The sequence below is a fragment of the Hippopotamus amphibius genome, chromosome 9 (genome assembly GCF_030028045.1).
Source record: "Hippopotamus amphibius kiboko isolate mHipAmp2 chromosome 9, mHipAmp2.hap2, whole genome shotgun sequence".
Taxonomy (NCBI): Eukaryota; Metazoa; Chordata; class Mammalia; order Artiodactyla; family Hippopotamidae; genus Hippopotamus; species Hippopotamus amphibius.
Genome location: NC_080194.1, coordinates 24,502,687 through 24,522,705, shown reverse-complemented (window position 1 = coordinate 24,522,705; position 20,019 = coordinate 24,502,687). Strand labels below are relative to the sequence as shown.

Below are 20,019 nucleotides of genomic sequence, written 5' to 3'. Positions count from 1 at the left end.
AGGGAATGCTTGCAATTTTTCACCATTGAGAATGCTGTTTGCTGTGGGTTTGTCATATATGGCCTTTATTATGTTGAGGTAGGTTCCCTCTATGCCCACCTTCTGGAGAGTTTTTATCATAAATGGGTGTTGCATTTTGTCAAAAGTTTTTCTGCATGTATTGAGATGATCATGTGGTTTTTATCCTTCATTTTGTTAATGTGGTGTATCACATTGATTGATTTGCGTATATTGAAGAATCCTTGCATTCCAGGGAGAAACCCCACTTGATCATGGTGTATGATCCTTTTAATGTGTTGTTGGTTTCTTTTGGCTAGTATTTTGTTGAGGATTTTTGCATCTAAGTTCATCAGTGATATTGGTCTGTAATTTTCTTTTTTTTGTAGTATCATTGTCTGGTTTTGGTATCAGGGTGATGGTGGCCTCATAAAATGAGTTCGGGAGTGTTCCTTCCTCTGCAATGTTTTGGAAGAGTTTGAGAAGGATGGGTGTTAGCTCTTCTCTAAATGTTTGATAAAATTCACCTGTGAATCCATCTGGTCCTGGACTTTTGTTTGTTGGGAGATTTTTCAGTTCCACAAGACGAAATACTGCTAATACTGCTTGATACTGCTGTCTGCCCTCTTGTGGAGGAAGCTATCTAGGAGCCTCCTGTGTGCTTCCTGATGGGAGGGACTGATGGTGGGTAGGGCTGGGTGGGTGGAGCTCAGTAAAACTTTAATCCGATTTGGTGGGCAGAGCTCAGTAAAACTTTAATCTGCTTGTCTGCTAATGGGTGGGGCTGTGTTCACACCTTGTTGGTTGTTTGGCCTGAGGCCACCTAGTGCTGGAGCCCACAGGCTCTTTGGTGGGGCTAATGGCGGACTTTGGGAGGGCTCACACCAATAAGCACTTCCCAAAACCCCTGCTGCCAGTGCCCCTGTCTCCTCGGTGAGCCACAGCTGCCCCCCCCCCACCTCTGCAGGCAACCCTCCAACACCAGCAGGTAGGACTGATTCAGTCTCCTGTGGGGTCACTGCTCCTTCTCCCTGGGTCCTGGTGAGCACTTTTTTGTGTGCCCTCCAAGAGTGGAGTCTCTGTTTCCCCCAGTCCTGTGGCGGTCGTGCAATCAAATCCCTCTGGCTTTCAGAGTCTGATTCTCTGGGGATTCCTTCTCCCGTTGCTGGACTCCCAGGTAGGGAAGCCTGATGTGGGGCTCAGAACCCTCACTTTAGCGGGTGGACTTCTGCAGTATAACTATTCTCCAGTTTGTGAGTCACCCACCCAGCATTTATGGGATTTGATTTTAACGCGATTGCACCCCTCCTACTATCTCATTGCATCTTCTCCTTTGTCTCTGGATGTGGGGTGTCTCTTTTGGTGAGTTCCAGTGTCTTTCTGTCGATGATTGTTCAGCAGTTAGTTGTAATTCCGGTGCTCTTGCAGGAGGGAGTGAGCGCACGTCCTCCTACTCCGTCATCTTAATCCTGTCTCTGTTGGGAGATTTTTAATCACAGTTTCAATTTCATTACTTGTGATTGGTCTGTTCATATTTTCTATGTCTTCCTGATTCAGTCTTGGAAGGTTATACTTTTCTCAGAATCTCTCCATTTCATCCAGGTTGTCCATTTTATTGGCATATAGTTGCTTGTAGTAATCTCTTATGGTGCTTTTTATTTCTGCAGTGTCTGTTGTAACTTCTCCTGTTTCATTTCTAATTTTATTGTTTTGAGTCCTCTCCCTCTTTTTCTTGATGAGTCTTGCTAGAGGTTTATCAATTTTATTTATCTTCTCAAAGAACCAGCTTTTAGTTTTATTGATTTTTGCTATTGTTTTCTTTGTCTCTATTTCATTTATTTCTGCTCTGATCTTGTTTGTTTGTTTGTTTGTTTTGGCACACGGGCTTAGTTGCTCCGTGGCATGTGGGATCTTCCTGGAGCAGGGATCGAACCCGTGTCCCCTGCATTGGCAGGCAGATTCTCAACCACTGCGCCACCTAGGAAGCCCTCTGCTCTGATCTTTATGATTTCTCTCCATCTACTAACTTTCGGTTTTGTTTGCTCTTCTTTCTCTAGTTTCTTTAGGTGTAAGGTTAGATTGTTTATGTGGGATGTTTCTTGTTTCTTGAGGTAGGATTGTATCACTATAAACTCCCCTTAGAACTACCTTTGCTGCATCCCATAGGTTTTGGATCATTGTGTTTTCATTGTCATTTGTCTCTAGGTATTTTTTGATTTCCTCTTTGATTTCTTCAGTGATCTCTTAGTTATTTAGTAGCATATTGTTTAGCCTCCATGTGTTTGTGTTTTTTACAGTTTTTTTTTCCAGTAATTGATTTCTAACCTCATAGCGTTTTGGTCAGAAAAGATGCTTCATACAATTTCACTTTTCTTGAATTTACCAAGGCTTGATTTATGACCCAAAATGTGATCTATCCTGGAGAATGTTCCATGTGCACTTGAGAAGAATGTGTAATCTGCTGGTTTTGGATGTAATGTCTTATAGATATTTATTAAATCAAGCTGATTTATTGTGTCATTTAAAGCTGTTATTTCCTTATTAATTTTCTGTGTGGATGATCTGTCCATTGGTGTAAGTGGGGCGTGAAAGTCCCCCACTATGATTGTTCCTGTCGATTTCCTCTTTCATAGTTGTTAGCATTTGCCTTATGTATTGAGGTGCTCCTATATTGGGTGCATGTATATTTATAATTATTATCTCCTCTTCTTGGATGGATCCCTCGATCTTTATGTAGTGTCCTTTCTTGTCGCTTTTAACATTTTTTATTTTAAAGTCTGTTTTATCTGATATGAGTATTGCTACTCCAGCTTTCTTTTGATTTCCATTTGCATGGAATATCTTTTTCCATCCCCTCACTTTCAGTCTGTATGCGTCCCTAGGTCTGAAGTGGTCTCTTGTAGACAGCATATATATGGGTCTTGTTTTTGTATCCATTCAGCCAGTCTGTGTCTTTTGGTTGGTGCATTTAGTCCATTTACATGCAAGGTGATTATTGATATGTATATTCCTGTTACCATTTTCTTAATTGTTTTGTTTTTGTTTTTGTAGCTCCTTTTCTTCTCTTATGTTTCCCGCTTAGAGAAGTTCCTTTAGCATTTGTTGTAGGGCTGGTTTGGTGGTGCTGAATTCTCTTAGCTGTTGCTTGTCTGTAAAGCTTTTGATTTCTCCCTCGAATCTGAATGAGATCCTTGCTGGATAGAGTATTCTTGGTTGTAGGTTCTTCCCTTTCATCACTTGAAATATATCATGCCACTCCCTTCTGGCTTGCAGAGTTTCTGCTGGGAAGTCAGCTGTTAACCTGATGGGGATTCCCTTGTATGTTGTCTTTTTTCCCTTGTTGCTTTTAATAACTTTTCTCTGTCTTTCATTTTTGTCAGTTTGACTACTATATGTCTTGGCATGTTTCTCCTTGGATTTATCCTGCCTGGGACTCTCTGTGCTTCCTGGACTTGGGTAGCTATTACCTTTCCCATGTTAGGGAAGTTTTCAACTAGAATCTCTTCCAGTATTTTCTCAGGTCCTTTCTCTCTCTCTTCTCCTTCTGGGACCCCTATAATGCAAATGTTGGTGCATTTAACATTGTCCCAGAGGTCTCTTAGGCTGTTTTCAGTTCTTTTCATTCTTTTCATTTTATTCTTTTCCACATGAGTGATTTTCACCATTCTGTCTTCCAGGTCACTTATTCGCCCTTCTGCCTCAGTTAATCTGCTATTGGTTCCTTCTAGTGTATTTTTCATTTCAGTTATTGTGTTGCATATCTCTGTTTGTTTGTTCTTTAATTCTTCTAGGTCTTTTGTAAACTTTTCTTGCAACTTTTTGATCTTTGCATCCAGTCTTTTTTCAAAGTCCTGGATCATCTTCACCATCATTACTCTGAATTCTTTTTCCAGCAGAGTGCCTATCTCCTCTTCATTTAGTTGTTTTTCTGGTGTTTTATCTTGTCCCTTCATCTGGTACAAAGTCTTTTGCCTTTTCATTTTCTCTGTCTTTCTGTGGCTGTGATTTTCAGTTCCACAAGATGATATACTGCTGATACTGCTTGATTCTGCTGTCTGCCCTCTTGTGGAGGAAGCTGTGCAGGAGGCTTGTGGGTGCTTCCTGATGGGAGGGACTGATGGTGGGTTGGGCTGGGTGGGCGGAGCTAAGTAAAACTTTAATGTGATTTGGTGGGTGGAGCTCAGTGACACTTTAATCTGCTTGTCTGCCAATGGGTGGGGCTGTGTTCCCACCCTGGTGGTCGTTTGGCCTGAGGTGACCCAGCACTGGAGCTTACAGGCTCTTTGGTGGGGCTAATGGCAGACTCTGGGAGGGTTCATGCCAATGAGCACTTCCCAGAACCCCTGACGCCAGTGCCCCTGTCTCCTTGGTGAGCCACAGCTGCCCCCCCACCTCTGCAGGCAACCCTCCAACACCAGCAGGTAAGTCTGGTTCAGTCTCCTATGGGATCACTGCTCCTTCCCCCTGGGTCCTGGTGAGCACTTTTTTGTGTGCCCTCCAAGAGTGGAGTCTCTGTTTCCCCCAGTCCTGTGGAGGTCCTAAAATCAAATCCCTCTGGCTTTCAGAGTCTGATTCTCTGGGGATTCCTCCTTTCGTTGCTGGACCCCCACGTTAGGAAGCCTGATGTGGGGCTCAGAACCCTCACATTAGTGGGTGGACTTCTGCGGTATAACTATTCTCCAGCTTGTGAGTCACCCACCCAGCATTTATGGGATTTGATTTTAACAGGATTGTGCCCCTCTTACCGTCTCATTGCGGTTTCTCCTTTGTCTCTGGATGTGGGATGTTTTTTTTGATGAGTTCCAGTGTCTTTCTGTTGATGATTTTTCAGCAGTTAGTTGTAATTCCAGTGCTCTTGCAAGAGGGAGTGAGCACACATCCTCCTACTCCACCATCTTAATTGTTCATAGTTAATTTTTTTTAAAGCACGGTATAACATTTGAAACATATTCCACAAAGGGTTAATATCCTTTCTATATAAGAGACTCTTAAAAATTAACGGGCAAAGGGGCTTCCTAGGTGGCGCAGTGGTTGAGAATCCGTCTGCCAGTGCAGGGGACACAGGTTCGATCCCTGCTCCAGGAGGATCCCACATGCCGAGGAGCAACTAAGCCCACGTGCCACAACTATTGAGCCTATGCCTTGGAGCCCGTGAGCCACAACTACTGAGCCCATGTGCTGCAACTACTGAAGCCCACGCTCCTAGAGCCCGTGTTCCACAACAAGAGAAGCCATGGCAATGAGGAGCCTGCGCACCACAATGAAGAGTAGCCCCCACTCACTGCAACTAAAGAAAGCCCATGCACAGCAAAAAGGAGACCCCACGCAGCCAATAAAATAAATAATAAATAAATAAATTTAAAAAAAAACTAAAGGACAAAGGCTCGAACGCTTGATAGAACAATGGGGAATAATATGTGATTGGACAGTTGACCAAAAAAAGGTATAAAAATAGCCCTACAGCAAGATACCATTTCTCACCTCTCAGACTGGTAAAAGTACTTACAGTATGACAACACATTCTGTTGATAACATTGTGGAGAGACAGGTATTATCATACATTGGTAGTAGAATGCTAATTTGGCAATACCTAACAAAATTGTATGCACACTTTTTGTTTGTTTACAATCAAATTTTATTTTGTTTTCTTTAACATCTTTATTGGAATATAATTGTTTACAATGTTGTGTTACGTTCTGCTGTGCAACAAAGTGAATCAGCTATATGTAAACCAATATCCCCTCCCTCATTAGCCTGCCTCCCTCCCTCTTCCATCCCACCCATACAGGTCATCAGAGCACCGAGCTGATCTCCCTGTGCTATGCAGCAGATTCCCACTAGCTATTTGTTTTGCACATGGTAGTGTATTTATGCTACTGTCTTAATTCATCCCTCCCTCCCCTTCCCCCTCTGTCTACAAGTCCATTTTGTACATCTGCGTCTCTATTCTTTCCCTGCCACTAGGTTCATCAGTACCATTTTTCTAGATTCCATATATGTGCATTAATATTATATGTGCACTTTTTAAGTGACCAGTTTCATCCATAAGAATCAATCTTGAAGATACACCTTCAACATTCTAAAAATACATATAAAACAAGGTTATTCATTGCAGCATTGTAATTTCACAGTGTTGAAAACAACCTAAATGCCCATATATAGGAGAATGGTTGAATAAACTATGGCCTGTCTACACCATGGAGAAGAGGAATACCTCTATTACAAAGAATAAACTGAACTAGAACAGAGTCATATCTAGGATATACTGTCAAATGAAAAAGGCAAAGCGCAGAAGATTATCTCGTATGATACTCTTCACGTAAGAAAGAAAGAGGTTTGAGGAAATTCTTATATGTCTGCTCATTTGTGCAAAAGAAATACAGGAAGGATAAACTAGAAACTGAGGAGATTGGTTACTTATGGGGTTCATGGGACAAGGTTGGAAAGAAGGGCACAGTGGAATTGAGGTAACAGATGAGGAGGGAGTGACACTTAGCTGAGTATATCTCTCTATAGCTCCAACTCTTAGGACTGTGGTAATATTTTTCATAGCCTTCATATAACCAAAAAAATCTGCAGTTGAATCAACAAGGATGTATGTGTATGAAGGTGGTGCTGATGCGAAATGGAATACAAACACTAAGAGATGAACTGAACTGTAATACAAAGGAATAATGTAACCATACTGCAGGGAGTGGGGAGGAAAAGAGCTAGGTGAGTAACTGAAAACTTGAATGGATGTTGTGCTGAGGCTACAGATGAAAAGAACTGCATCAGTGTTGTAATCCAGTAAGAAAAGGTGTTTCTCACAGGGTAATGATTAGCAATTCCAACACTATTTTTATATATGCTAGAATGGAATAAGTAAGTTAATAATTTGTGGATAAAAGCCACGTTTCTCATGGTTGGAGAAAAAGGTTTCAGATAAGGAAATGAAGGATGAAATGAGTCCTGTGTTGAAATATTGGAATCAGAAGTATCAGTATACATTCATAGTGTTTCTTATATAGACAGATAGATACAGAAGTATAGATGTTTGTGTGTTATATGGGTTAATACAATACATAGACTTCTGAGCTCTGCTGGAAGGGCCTAGAAAAACCCCAGGAGTAATGAGCATAGTTGGTGCCCAGATCTTGATTTGTAGTCCTTTATTGATCCTTTATTAATAAAAGAGGAACCAGTGGTCCTTAGGAAGGTGATTGATTTCCAGGTGGGACAGGGAAAATAAAAGATAAGTCTGGGACATCTTGTTCCAGAAAATAAGGAAGTATTTAAGAAAAAGTTGAGGAGCAGGGAACTTACCTAAAGAAAACAGGAACCAACCTGAAGGAGCTCCTAATGACCAAAGCTGGAAGAATTTGATCAATACAGAAAATGACAGTATTGGGCTTTAACTCATAGGATAAAATAAATGTCCATGAATTCATATTGACATGAATAATCAACCAAATAAATGGGGAAGGAGTAGCTCCACTTTAGCATCGAATTCCTTATTAACAAATGTCAAAGGGAAAAGAGGAACAAAATCAGCATTAGGCAAACACACAGTAGTGACTTGCATGAAAGGAAACACCCATGGATGCTAGGATTAGTGGGCAAAAACTTAGGCAGGTGAGATAGGATTTGCATAGTTCAAAGTATCTCCCCCAAGAAATTCGTTAACTACAAAGAGATGTTAAACTTTTGAGTGGAAAAACCAAGCAGAGACCACCACAACCAAGTGATCAAGGTTAATATCACCAGCAATAAGTGTATTGACACCATGAACCTCTTGGTGCAACGTTCTGAGGAGACAACATCATTTCTCTGCTATTCTTGCCAAAAATGTATACTGTCATTCCAGTAATGAAAAACCATCACACAATCCCAGATTGAGGGACAGTCTACAAAATTACTGATCAGTATTCTTCAAAAGTGTCAAGATGCAGTTATTGGGTGCAGTATTCTGTAGATACTTCAGAGTGCTGAAGATTTTTGTTCAGATATTTTATTTTGTCTTTTTGGACTTTTAAAAATCTACCTCTGTCAGTTGTTGATAAGGGTGTATTTGAATCTCTGTGATTAGAGGATTGTTTGTTTTTGCCATAAATTCTGTCAGCTTTTGCTTCGTGTATTTTGAAGCTCTTTTGTGAGGTTTATTCTCATTTATGATTTTTAGGTCTTCCTGATAAATTGACTATCTTTTGTGGTAGTTTTCAGCTGCTAAAATGAAGTATCCAGGTGATGTGAACCTCCTAAGACAGAATGTAGATGTGGAAATTCATCTTCCTGAATATGGTTTAGGACTTTAGATTAGACTGTTCTGATATATTATAGTTATGAATCTTAATGTTTATGGATCCCTGCTCCTTTTCAAGGCTATACACTTAATCTTCAATATATAATTGTGTCTACAATTCGCCTTCATATCCAGTAGTTTGCATTTTTGGATCAGACCTTGGATCAAAAATATTCAGGAAAAAATAATTCCAGAAAATTCAAAAAGTAAAACTTGAGTTTGCTGCCTGGTGACAACTATTTACATTGTATTTACAACTATTTGTATAGCATTTACATTGTATTAGGTATTATAGGGAATCTAGAGATGATTTAAAGTGTTATATGTAAATACACCATTTTATACAGGGACTTGAGCATCTGCAGATTTTGGTATCCGAGGGGGGTCCTGGAACAGATCGCCTGTAGATACCAAGGGACAACTGTATCATTAATGCTAAATGCTTTATTCTGACTAACTTCTTGCAGCAGAACAGAGAAACTAGCCGAAACAAAGAAGCCAGTTTCTTTGTTCAGTTCTAATCTGTAACTTAAACTAGCAAGGTGGTATGCAAACCATATGAAGAATTTTGAAGACAAGGTACACAATGAGAGTTGTAGTAGGAAGTAGAAAATATGCTACACCATCCTTTAATTGTTTGACAATATTTTGTTGCTGTCATTAATTTTTGGTGAACTAAATAGTCGATGAATGTGTAGTTTTTTAGAACAATGAGACAGTCTTCTGCCAGACTGATTAGAGATTAGCGGCACACTCACACTGCTTTTATAACAAGTTCAATTTAGGCTCTAGTCTCTAAGTTATAATATTATCACGTATTTTGTTAAGCTTGGTTATTTTGTCCCAACTCTAAAGAAGTGTTGCAAGTAAAAACTGAATAGGATAAAAAAGTCCTGTTTCTCTTAGGGCTGTACTGAGGAGACAGCATAATGTCTGCATTGTTTTTATTACTTTAAGTTGATTTGACAGTTAATTAGACTGGTCAATGGACATTGGGGATTTTGAAAAACTCACTGGTTCCATATATTAACTTCTGTTTGCAGAGTTAATGATTTACGTATATTAACTTCTACAACAGAAGTTAATGATTTACATATAGTGAAATTCAATTTAAATGAAGAATTTTTAGTAATATTAGGAATTAGGATATTTAATAATATCAGCAATAAGACAATTTATAGATTGCATACCACCTTACCTAGGATGAGAGTTACTGAATGTACAGAATTCCTTACCGACACACTGTCCTTAAGGAATATCTAAATGTAATACCTGTTATTCTACAGATGAAGACCCAGAGGCTGGAGGTGGCCCTGTGTGGTGGCGAGAACATGGGCTGGGAAGGCAGGCTTGGGTTGGAATCATGGTTCCTTGGTTAAACAGCTGTACGACTTTGGACTAGTTTCCCTGAAATTTATTTTTCCCATGTCTTAAACTAGGGATAAATGTTTATATTTTAGGTTTGTTTTGAAATGGAATGAGATGTAATGCATGAACTTGAAAGATATCCGATGATCAATAAATATCAGAGTTTTTTGCTTCTAATTTTTTGTTTCTTCCTGGGTTGGTTCCGTACAATTAATGCTTATTTATGTGTTCAACTTAGCCAACTAGTGAAAAACTTAGACTAACAGCATGCTCTTTAAACTCAAATTGAAATAGTTTGGATATTAAATACTTAATTAAAAGTACTTGTACTAATTTTTCTCAGTTGGCCGCTTGATAGGCACTTAGTATATACTTATTCATAACACATTTATATGTGCTTCATTTTTATAAGATGGCCTGATAATAACATTCATTTATTTATTTAGATGTAGAAGATCTTTATGATCCGGTGTCAGTCCCATTCCCCAATGGACTCAGTGAAAATACATCTGTTGTTGAAAAATTGAAACTCATGGAAGCCAGGGCACTGTCTGCTGAAGCTGCGTTAGCTGGAGCACGTGAGGATCTGCAAAGAATGAAGTAATTTATCAGTCTTATAGAAACTTAATTGTTTAGATCCCCCAAATAATACAGTTCATAAAAAGGTAGAATGTGGTAAAACATTTCATATACTGGAAGGCACAGTGTAGATATTTATTTTAGTAATATTAAAGATATGTAGTATTTTTATATGTTGTAAATGTAGTTGATTAACACAAAACCCTGTAGTTTTACCTATTCTTACACACTTTTTTATAATTTTGTATTAATGGTATTTGTTCTGGAGAGTGTTTTCCTCTTGAGTGCTTTTTGTTCCTTGATATTGCCTTCCTTTGAATTACCTTCTTTCTAATAGATTTCTCCATTTTACTTTTCTTCTCCTAGATTTTTTAAAGTGTAGGGATTAATATTTTTTGGACTTGGGCAAGATACAGGGTTGAAATTTTTGTTTTTAAAGAATCAAAATATAATTATGATGATGTGTGTAATCAGAAAACAAGCTACATAGGATGGTTTTTCTCCAGTGAGTAAATTACTATTCTATTGGCTTAGTATTTGTCAGAATTTAATGTACATACGAATCACCTGGGTATCTCGTTAAACTATCTATTTGATCCAAGAGGTCTAGAATAGGTAGAGTCTGAGATTCTGAATTACTACCAAGTGTATATATACTTTTAGCTTAACCTGTTAGATTTGTAGGTTGGTTGCTGTTGCCTGAGTATCCATTTGATGGTTTGCCAAAATGTCCAGCAGGAAAAATAGTATAGCTGATTGTAATTTCCCTTCCCTTCCTCTGAGATCTTATGCTGGGTAAGATAGTAACCAGCAGCTCTATCTTCTGCCTCTTTACACTTCTCTCTCATGTATACCTTATAGATTCTTGATGTGTTGTGATCAAAGAGGGAACTGAGTTTTAGAGCCTGAGTGGATGATGTAGGTGTATGTAAAAAATTCCCAATTTGGGTCTGCTTTCTGCCTAATATAACCCTTCTATGAGATAATATGGTTTTAAAGAATATTCATAGCATTGGAATATGCTACATTGATTCAGCTGCTAAAATAAGATTTTGGAACAATAAAAGTAATAAAGTTGAGTAAAGTCATAGTGTGCTTATTTTGTTCAGTTGAAAGATATCCACAACCATACTCTGCAGTTGGCAGTGCTTTTGTGGTTTATAGGAGTGCTTCTAACTGGGTTTGAAAATGCCATTGCTTAAGATCCAGCAGGGGGAGCTTTCAGTTGCTTCAGATAGAATGTGATTTAGAAGGCTTATCACACTCTGCACTCCCCCCCCCCCCTTCCTCTTCCTCAGCCTCTAGCCTTTCCTTTTTTCATGGTCCAATAAACTTGTCTCAAGGGTGTATTTCAAATTGATTACAGACAATTTGCTCAGGATTTTGTGATGAACACAGATGTCAGAACCTGCTCATCATCTACTACTGCCATTGCAGACCTCCAGGAGGATGAGGATGGTGTTTATTTCAGCTCATACGGGCATTATGGGATACATGAAGAAATGCTAAAGGTTAGAAAAGAGCACGAATGTGCCAAATCCATACTGAAGGAAAAATAGAGTAAAACAGGTTCTTAATACATATGCTGTGGGAGAACTGCTTTTTGTGGTTTCTGGTTTCTTGAGAACTGCTTTTTAAATCTTTTTGGTGCTTGATAGTTCATCTTGTGTTAAGAAGATTATAGAAGCATCAAAATCACTGTAAATTCTATTCAAGATCATTATTAATGTTTATTATGAGATTACTTTTGCTTGAAATAGAACATTGGAAAAAATTGGTGATGATTTTAGTCTTCTCAAGAGCAACTCTTAAATAGGAAGAAATAAATTATTTTTGTCTTTTAATATGTGAAGGAAGTGATTAATTTAGTGTTTTAATTAGCAATACTGATGGATAATAATTCTTTGGTACAAAGTTAATTATAAATAATTCTCACAGTTGTTATGGCATTACTTTTCTACATTTGAAATCATTGCTATATAGAAGAATTTCCTAAATCAGTCAAATCAGATATTTGAATTTGGTTGGTTTTAATTTTTGTAATGGTAATGTCCATATAAACTACAAGTGGATTTCTAGCTGTACCTGGTATAATATATACATTTTATTAAGTATCATATTATAGATTATAAAATAGCAAAATGTAGTTTTTTAATTCAATAAAACTGAAAACGTCTAGAGTAAAATAAATGCTGGAATGTAAAAAATATTGAAAATTTTAATGTTTATCTGTGTGAATTTTAGATGCCACTACTTTTTTTTCCTAAAACCAACAAAGGAAAAATTCCTCTCTGAATCCTTCCTCAAAAGATTGGTTTGTTTTATGGAAGCCCCAGGACTGTTTTCCTTGAAACATGACCATTTAAAAAACCAGGAATAGTTAATAACATGTATGTATTTTGTTCAGTCAGTTTTGCGGGGTAACAGAGTGGAGGTTTGTTGTTTAATAGTAATTGTAATTAGTTGGGGTCTTTTAAAGCAATGTCATGTCATTTCTTTACTAATGACTTGTCACGGTTGTGCTTTTTGTTGTCACTGGGGAGTTGCACAGCATTACAAATAACAGTTATCTTACAAGTAATAAATTATTTTAAGTCCAGACTGAAGTTGTTTAAAAGAAATTGACATTCCATTTTCTCTGTTGAAATTAATTTTATTGTGTCTAGAATATTTTCTTTAAAGGAGTTAACCTAAGCTCATGTTTGCCGTTTTAAATCACCCCATCAATCTAAATACCATGAACCTTTAATGCTTTTGATATGGAAATTGTGTTGGGCTTTTCAGACAGATAAGGTTACTGAGACTCCTAGAAGATAGTGCATCTGAGTGCTCTCAGTACAGTCATCAGGGAAATTCATTTTGGACTTATTTCCAAATCTCTGTCCTGGACCCTTGTAGCTGTACATCAGTAACTAGAGGACCTTCACACTGATGCAGTATTTTAAGTCCTTTTGATGTACATACATATTTAAGAAGTTCCATCTGAAAGTTTCTGGTGCTGTCTTTTCACTTTTAGAGAATCACTTAAGACTCCTTATTAATATAATTTTCCATTCCTAATTCCCCTTAGCTGTTATACAATGTAACCACCTTCTCCTTGAAGAGAACTTAAGTCTTTGTAGGAAATATGGATATGTTTCATTCAAAAAGAACTATTTGTCCATTTTATATTTTGCTAAGTTATATACTGTGGGTAAATATGAAATGTGCCTTACTTATATCAAGCAAAATTTCTTCTGTTTCTTATCAGAACAATTTTTAGCATACATAATGTGTTCAAGGTCGTGCTACTACCAGAATCTCACCTGATCTTTATAAATAACTTAAAATTGAGAAGCCATACATACAGGACTTATTTTTATGCTTAGAATTGGCCTTGCTTTTATGAGAATGTTATTTGGATTTTTTGTTACTAATTAGTCTGAAGTATTTTAATGACACTTTTTTGGCATATGTTGTGATTATAATTATAAATAAAGATAAGTTGTAATCTTATTTTCCAGAGTCAAGATGAAGATAACTTTTTTGACTTCTAGAGATATAGTTGATAGCGGGATAGAGGACATTGACTTGCAAAATCCATTGCCACTTTATCTTTCTGAAGAAGTCGTTGCTAATGTTATAAATCTGAGATGCATCACTCTCTCTCTTCTTCCCCCTCCCCCCCAAAAAAAACATTGTTCATCCTGGTGAACATCTATCACAGATTATAGTATCATTAAATAATTTTTCTTTACTGCATTTTCCTCGTTGTACCTGCAGCTGACCACCTGTATCTGCAGCTGTCCACCATTCTGTCCATCTTCATGAGCCTATACATTGAAAACATACTGTTACTTATATACGTAAAATTTATAACATATAACTTTTCTGTTGTCTTTAGTCTCATACTGAATTTTTTCTTAATATTTGTAGGAATAATTCCGTTACACTGTACCAGCCTTAAAAGATTATCCTGCTTCTTAATGTTGGACCTCTAATTTTTTCTTCTTTTGTGCTTCTTAGTTTCACTAGGTTAGGGCAAAAGATAACTTTATTTCTATTTATTACCTTATTTCATATTGAAGAGTTAGTCTTTTGTTAGAATAAATTTTTAGAAATGGTTTGAGGGCTAGTCTTTGATTTGCTTGGATTTTCATATTTAGTGGATTTTCCTCTCAGAAATTCATTTATTAAATTGAAGCTCTGCTATGTCTACGGCACTGTGTTTAGTATACCTTGAATTTCATTGCACCAGAGTGAGCATATGAGTGAAAGCAGAGGGATGTGTAGGAAGAGCACAGATGAAGGATTGTAGTTGAGCTGAGCAGCAGTGCATGGACTCAGGGCAGGAGCTGGGATGCCAGTGATGAAGTTAGAGCAGCTGTGAGGTGTGATTGGTCAGAGCTTTCCGAGGGACTGCCTTCTTGATGGATATTCACCCTCTGTAGGTTTTGTTGTGTCAGCAAAAATCACTGGTTACAATGTAAGAAGCGTCTAAAGATGGTAAAGATGTATGAAATGGTATGTTTTTTTAAAAAGACAGTTTTTAAATTAATTAGTTAATAGTATGTTTAAATTCATTTAAACATTAGATTCTCATAGTAATTCTTAAAATACATTGAGGGAAAGATTTAATAAACCTGATGTAAAATTTTATTTGTAAAGCAGTTAGAAATAATTCCATCAGAAAACATGAAATTAATTATGGAATTTCCCTTCTTTTAGATCCAGCAATTAAGTAAAACAACTTACCTTTTAATTTAAGACCTTCTTTGTATGATTTTTTCAAATCCTAGTATTGGCATAAAAATGTTTTTTGTTGGGGTATGGGTTATGTAAATTTTTATGTTGTAGCATTTGGTGTAACTCTCTTTTTTTTTTTTTTTTTTTTTAAATCTAGTGTGAAACCCAAAACTAGGCTTCCCCTCTGAGATGTTTTTTATCACACAGACTTTACTAACTTGTCAGCAGAGCCCCTTACTGCTTAATTTGGTGTCAGTATGTATCTCAGCTGAGGTGATTTAAAAGGGAATCAGCTCTGTTCATAAACCGACATAAATGTTAACATTCAGTGCCTGTCTTGGTCACAGGTCATGTGAGACTCAGTGGAGAAGTCTCACAATGTGGTTTGCGGGGCTCAAGTAATTTACTTTTAGGCTTATAGGCGTTAAGCATCATTTCCTACTACAGACATTTCTAGAAACAAAACAGGATAATAAATCAGATAGGTGCTGATCAGTGACTTTCTTAGAAAATGATACTAAGTTGAGCTTCATTTTTCGTGTATAACTGTAACTTTTACATCTATCTATTTTGTTTTTTTTTTTTCCTCCTATATTTTAACATAGTTCTAACACACGAAATCAGGCTCTAGATTCCAGACTCTCTTTAAAGGAGCAAAACATCATGTTTCTCCTCTATTAGCATTAATTATCATTTGAACTCTTATAATCATAATGCATATTAAGATGAAAATATGTACATTTTTAAGAACTTAGGTCTTATCTGACTTTCAGTGTTGTTCCTAAACGTTTTCTTCGTGTATTGCTGCTATTTCCATTCTGTATTATTTTCTTTTAGGAAAAAAGTTTAAGCTTGGTTTTCCAGGAAAAATGTAGCTATGGAAACTAGCAGTGTGTGATAAATTAGCAAATAAATATTTCCATTTGTTCAGACTATCCTGTAAATACGTTTTCCTTTCTCTACCCTAGGACAAAGTACGAACAGAAAGTTACCGAGATTTTATGTACCAAAATCCACATATCTTCAAAGACAAGGTGAGTAGCATAGGCTACAAAATTGTATATTTCATGTGGATCTTGGGCAGCAGAAATCCTCTCTTAGGTCATCATTGTGATAGCAGTTGATTTCATGTACACTGGCTTTATTTCATGGAAGACTTTTATGATGCTGCTCTGTGGTGCAGAATACTGATAACAGAAATTCTGATTGGTACTGTCATTGATACTTTTCTATACATTGAAATTCATTAATTATAGTGACATAGCTTACTTAAACTTTGCTTATCCAGATAATTTTGCTTAAACCATGTTTTTGATGTACAGTGATTCCTATTAATTTCAAATGTGTAAGCTCTACACCAAAGCACTTTAAATTATTTTAATTCATGTTAATTACAAATTAATAATTTTAAGAAGTCATTATTGGTAAGTAGGATCAAATATTGTAAGGTATGTGCTTTCTTTTAAGACCTCACTTATTTACTCCTCTATGAGATACTTTATATTTTACAGTTAGTCAGTACTGCCTCAGGTTATTTCAAAGGTGATCTTTCACTGTGTGTATGTTAAAAACTGTCATTTGTTTTTTCTCCCTTGTGAATTTATCCATTTTTCTTCTTCACTTTCTCCTTCCCTCCCTCTCTACACTGGCATGGTTACCTAAAAGTTCAGGTTTTCTGTTTGTTCCTCGTAACTGGAAATTAGGCCACTAATTTAGTCAAATATATGATCATCTCTGCCACTTATATGCCTTTGCCTGGAAATTTTCCCCCACTCTTTCTACTTCAGAAACATGTGTATTGGTAACATCAGGGGTTTTTATAGTTCCCCTTACTTCTCTCAGGTTATTTCATGGGTTTTACATGATATTGCACCAGTGATTAACAACCTTTATATGTTGAAAAATCTCTTTTCCTGATTTTTATGTTGTTTGGAATATCATATAGACTGACTTTTCATCTTCCATACCTGTTTCCTAGAAGCAGTATTTCACTTGTGATCTAGCTAAGTTGGACCTACGAATTTATATGGTCCTCTGATATCTTTTGGCCAAAGCATTGCCTTTGAGGTAATGATGGTATATGTTTCTTTGTTTTTGCTAATTGCCCTATAGACAAATATCTGTTTCGCTTTTAAAGTATTAGTTTTTATTAGTTCTTTGTACTTGGCCTTTTTGTATGCTTTTTATATGTTATTATAGCAGAGACTAAGAATTTTCTTTATAGTTTTTATGTTTGCACCCAAGTGCTAGAACAATTTATTTAATACCTGTCTAAAAAGCCACATTGTTTCCAATGAAGCAGATTTGTTATTATTAAAAATTTTGCCTTATATTCACAGTTAGACTATGCCTAGATTTTTATTTTATTTTTTCCTTGATATGTTTGTTGTATAGAAATTAACCATGTTCTTCCTAGCCTAGGAATCACTAGTCCTGCCTGACTTCTCAGGAACCAGCTACATATTAATTTTAGACAGTGGTGAATCTCTATGGGCCTTATCTGTAAAATGATTTTTTAAATCTTTCTAGTTGTAAAATTTTATGATTTTTGTTTTTATAAAAGCACTATCATTTTCTTTCTTTGAGCCGTCTTTTTTTAATACTTTTTTGCTGTGAATGCCATAAGAATTTGTTAAGTAAAAGTAGTTAGAAGTTTCTTTTTCAATATGCTCTGAATAGACTTTTCTTATATTCCATAAGAAAATATTGAAAAGGCACAAGTATTAGTAATCATGAGATTAATCATTTCAAAGCTAAGTAATTATGAATATTTCTGTGTATATGAAGTACCTCTTACTGGGTTCATAGACCTATACACAGTCACTTTCTGCTTTTAATTTTTAATTTGTAACAGTGTTACAAAAATATTGTATATATTATGCATTTGTGGACAAAATACATGACAATGGAAAACATATAATGTTTAACTATTTTGTGTTCCACTTACTGCTCTTGCTGAAGAGATTGAATGTGCCAAAATCAAAAAGAGGCTTATTAATAAATTGGGAGTATTTTTCCTCAGTACTTTGCCTAAGATGCTTTCATTTAATTTATCAGTATTTAATTAGTTTTGCTTGGCATTTACGTTTTCTCAAAAGTGTGCTGTAATGTAAAATATTGTGTGTGTCAATTTCTAACTCTTTAAAGCATATTCATGATATAATTTTCTATAATTGACGATATTGAATAATCTAGAGCTTTCATATTTTTAAATGATTTGGGATACTTTATATTATACTATGACTGCAAATTTAGAAAATATACGACATTTGTTTAAATAGCATTTGATACTTATAGCATACTTTCAAACGTTGTCTCATGTCACCATACAATATGCCTATATTGTATATTCATAGCAGGTACGTATTCATCTCCATTTTTCACATGAGGAAGTTTGAAACCAATAGGTTAATTGATTTTCCCTAAAACAGGCAACTAAAAAAGAAAAGCAAACAAACCTGAGGGTTTTAGTCCTCGTCTAGTGCCCTTAATCTTGTGCCAGTACACTTTGAACACTGTTATGTTAAAATAGAATGAGTAAGTATTTAGGTTGGGATTCATTAGTGACATTTTAATTCACACTGTTTTCCATATATAGGTCGTATAATTTCTGTGTGTCATGAAATTATTTAAATATAGTTCTTTTTTAAAATTTATGAAATAACATGTTTTCCTAAGTTGTACTACCGTTGTTTTTGTTTGCTTTATCTCCATTAGGGAGACAAATTTCAAATCACAGCACTAGCTTCTATATCATATTATTTAGCACATGGTAGAGATTTATTTTTCAAAAAGGTGCTTATAATTTAAAATGTGTTCCTTCCTCCCTTCCTTCCCTTATCCCTGCATCTCTGCCTTCCTGCTCCCTTTCCTTCATTCCTTAATATTGTTTTAATTCACAAAGCTCCCGTGGAGGCCATATGGTTTCTCAGATTTAATTTAACTTTGGGTGGCATAATCGTGTTATCACTCACTCATAATTAATTTCTATTTGTAGTTCATTGAAGAAATTCACAGTTAGGCGCCTTTTTTATGCTTTTGATTATTATCTGCAGTTAAAATTGATTCACTTTTTTTTTTGAAACTGAATCACATTCCTTCATCATTTTATAAAATAATGTTAGTGTATTCTGTTATCATTTCCACCTCTTTCTTTGATTCTGTCAAGTTTTAGTTTATTTGCCCAGCTACCTAAATCTGAGCTAGATGTAATAAATAATTAGTATACAATTAAAATGTAATTTAAATATAGGCTTTAAAAAGCAGATTGACCTATGTTTGAGTGCTAGCTTTACAAATTACCAGGTGTATGGTACTGCATCCATTACTTTCCTTGTCTGAAGCTCTCTTTCCTTCAGAAAGGGTTAAATAAGAAATATATATATGCATATGTGTATAAATTATATGTGTGTGTGTGTATATGTGTGTATAGTCTTACAAAAGAACACACACTCTAATTGGAGCAATTTCTCTAAGATAATCCTTTATTAACATTTTAATGGCTCAAAAATCCAATGTAAAATTGTCCATAAGTTGTTTTAATTTATAATAGAGATAACACTGTGTATAAAAATATAAAATATTAAAAATCTTTTTATGAATGTGAGAGTAGAATTATAAGATAAATTCCTAGCAGTGGACTCCCTGGGTCAGAAAGGTTCTACCCTCTGTGGTGTTAGTGCTGCCAGCTTGTCTTTCCAGAAACAGCGTGTGAGTGTGGATATTCTCAAACACCATTGCCAAAGCACTGTGCTATCTTTTAAATTCCACACTGATCTTTTATTTTTAATTTTTTAATTTTGCAAATATCTTATTTCAGTGAAAGTTTCTAGGAGGTTATATATTTTTATTTTTTATTATTTTATGCTATATCATATTTCAAGTTGATATACTATAACGATAATACAAATATATATGCTCTACATTATAGTATTTTCTTGATTTCATGGTTAATATATTTTATTTGTAACTTAAAATAGCTTTGTTTGCAGTGATATTTTATAGATCGCGTTTTAAACTTTCATGTGTGTGATGTGGTTATGTGAATTGTGCTGACTCACCCAGATAGG

General features: G+C 35.9%; 1 protein-coding gene across 7 annotated transcripts in view; it reads left to right on the top strand.

The window, feature by feature from the left end:
• The window catches only part of PRMT3 (protein arginine methyltransferase 3), a 134,286-nt gene that overhangs the window by 7,843 nt on the left and 106,424 nt on the right, over window positions 1-20,019 (top strand). For all 7 annotated transcript variants that reach the window (XR_009055540.1, XM_057749758.1, XM_057749754.1 and 4 more), the window contains 3 exons: window positions 10,093-10,246; window positions 11,592-11,736; window positions 15,919-15,984. Coding sequence is in view for 6 of the 7 variants with exons in the window: in XM_057749758.1 (XP_057605741.1) it covers window positions 10,093-10,246; window positions 11,592-11,736; window positions 15,919-15,984 (365 nt within the window). In the remaining variant the exon portion in view is untranslated. The remainder of the gene's footprint in view (window positions 1-10,092; window positions 10,247-11,591; window positions 11,737-15,918; window positions 15,985-20,019) is intronic.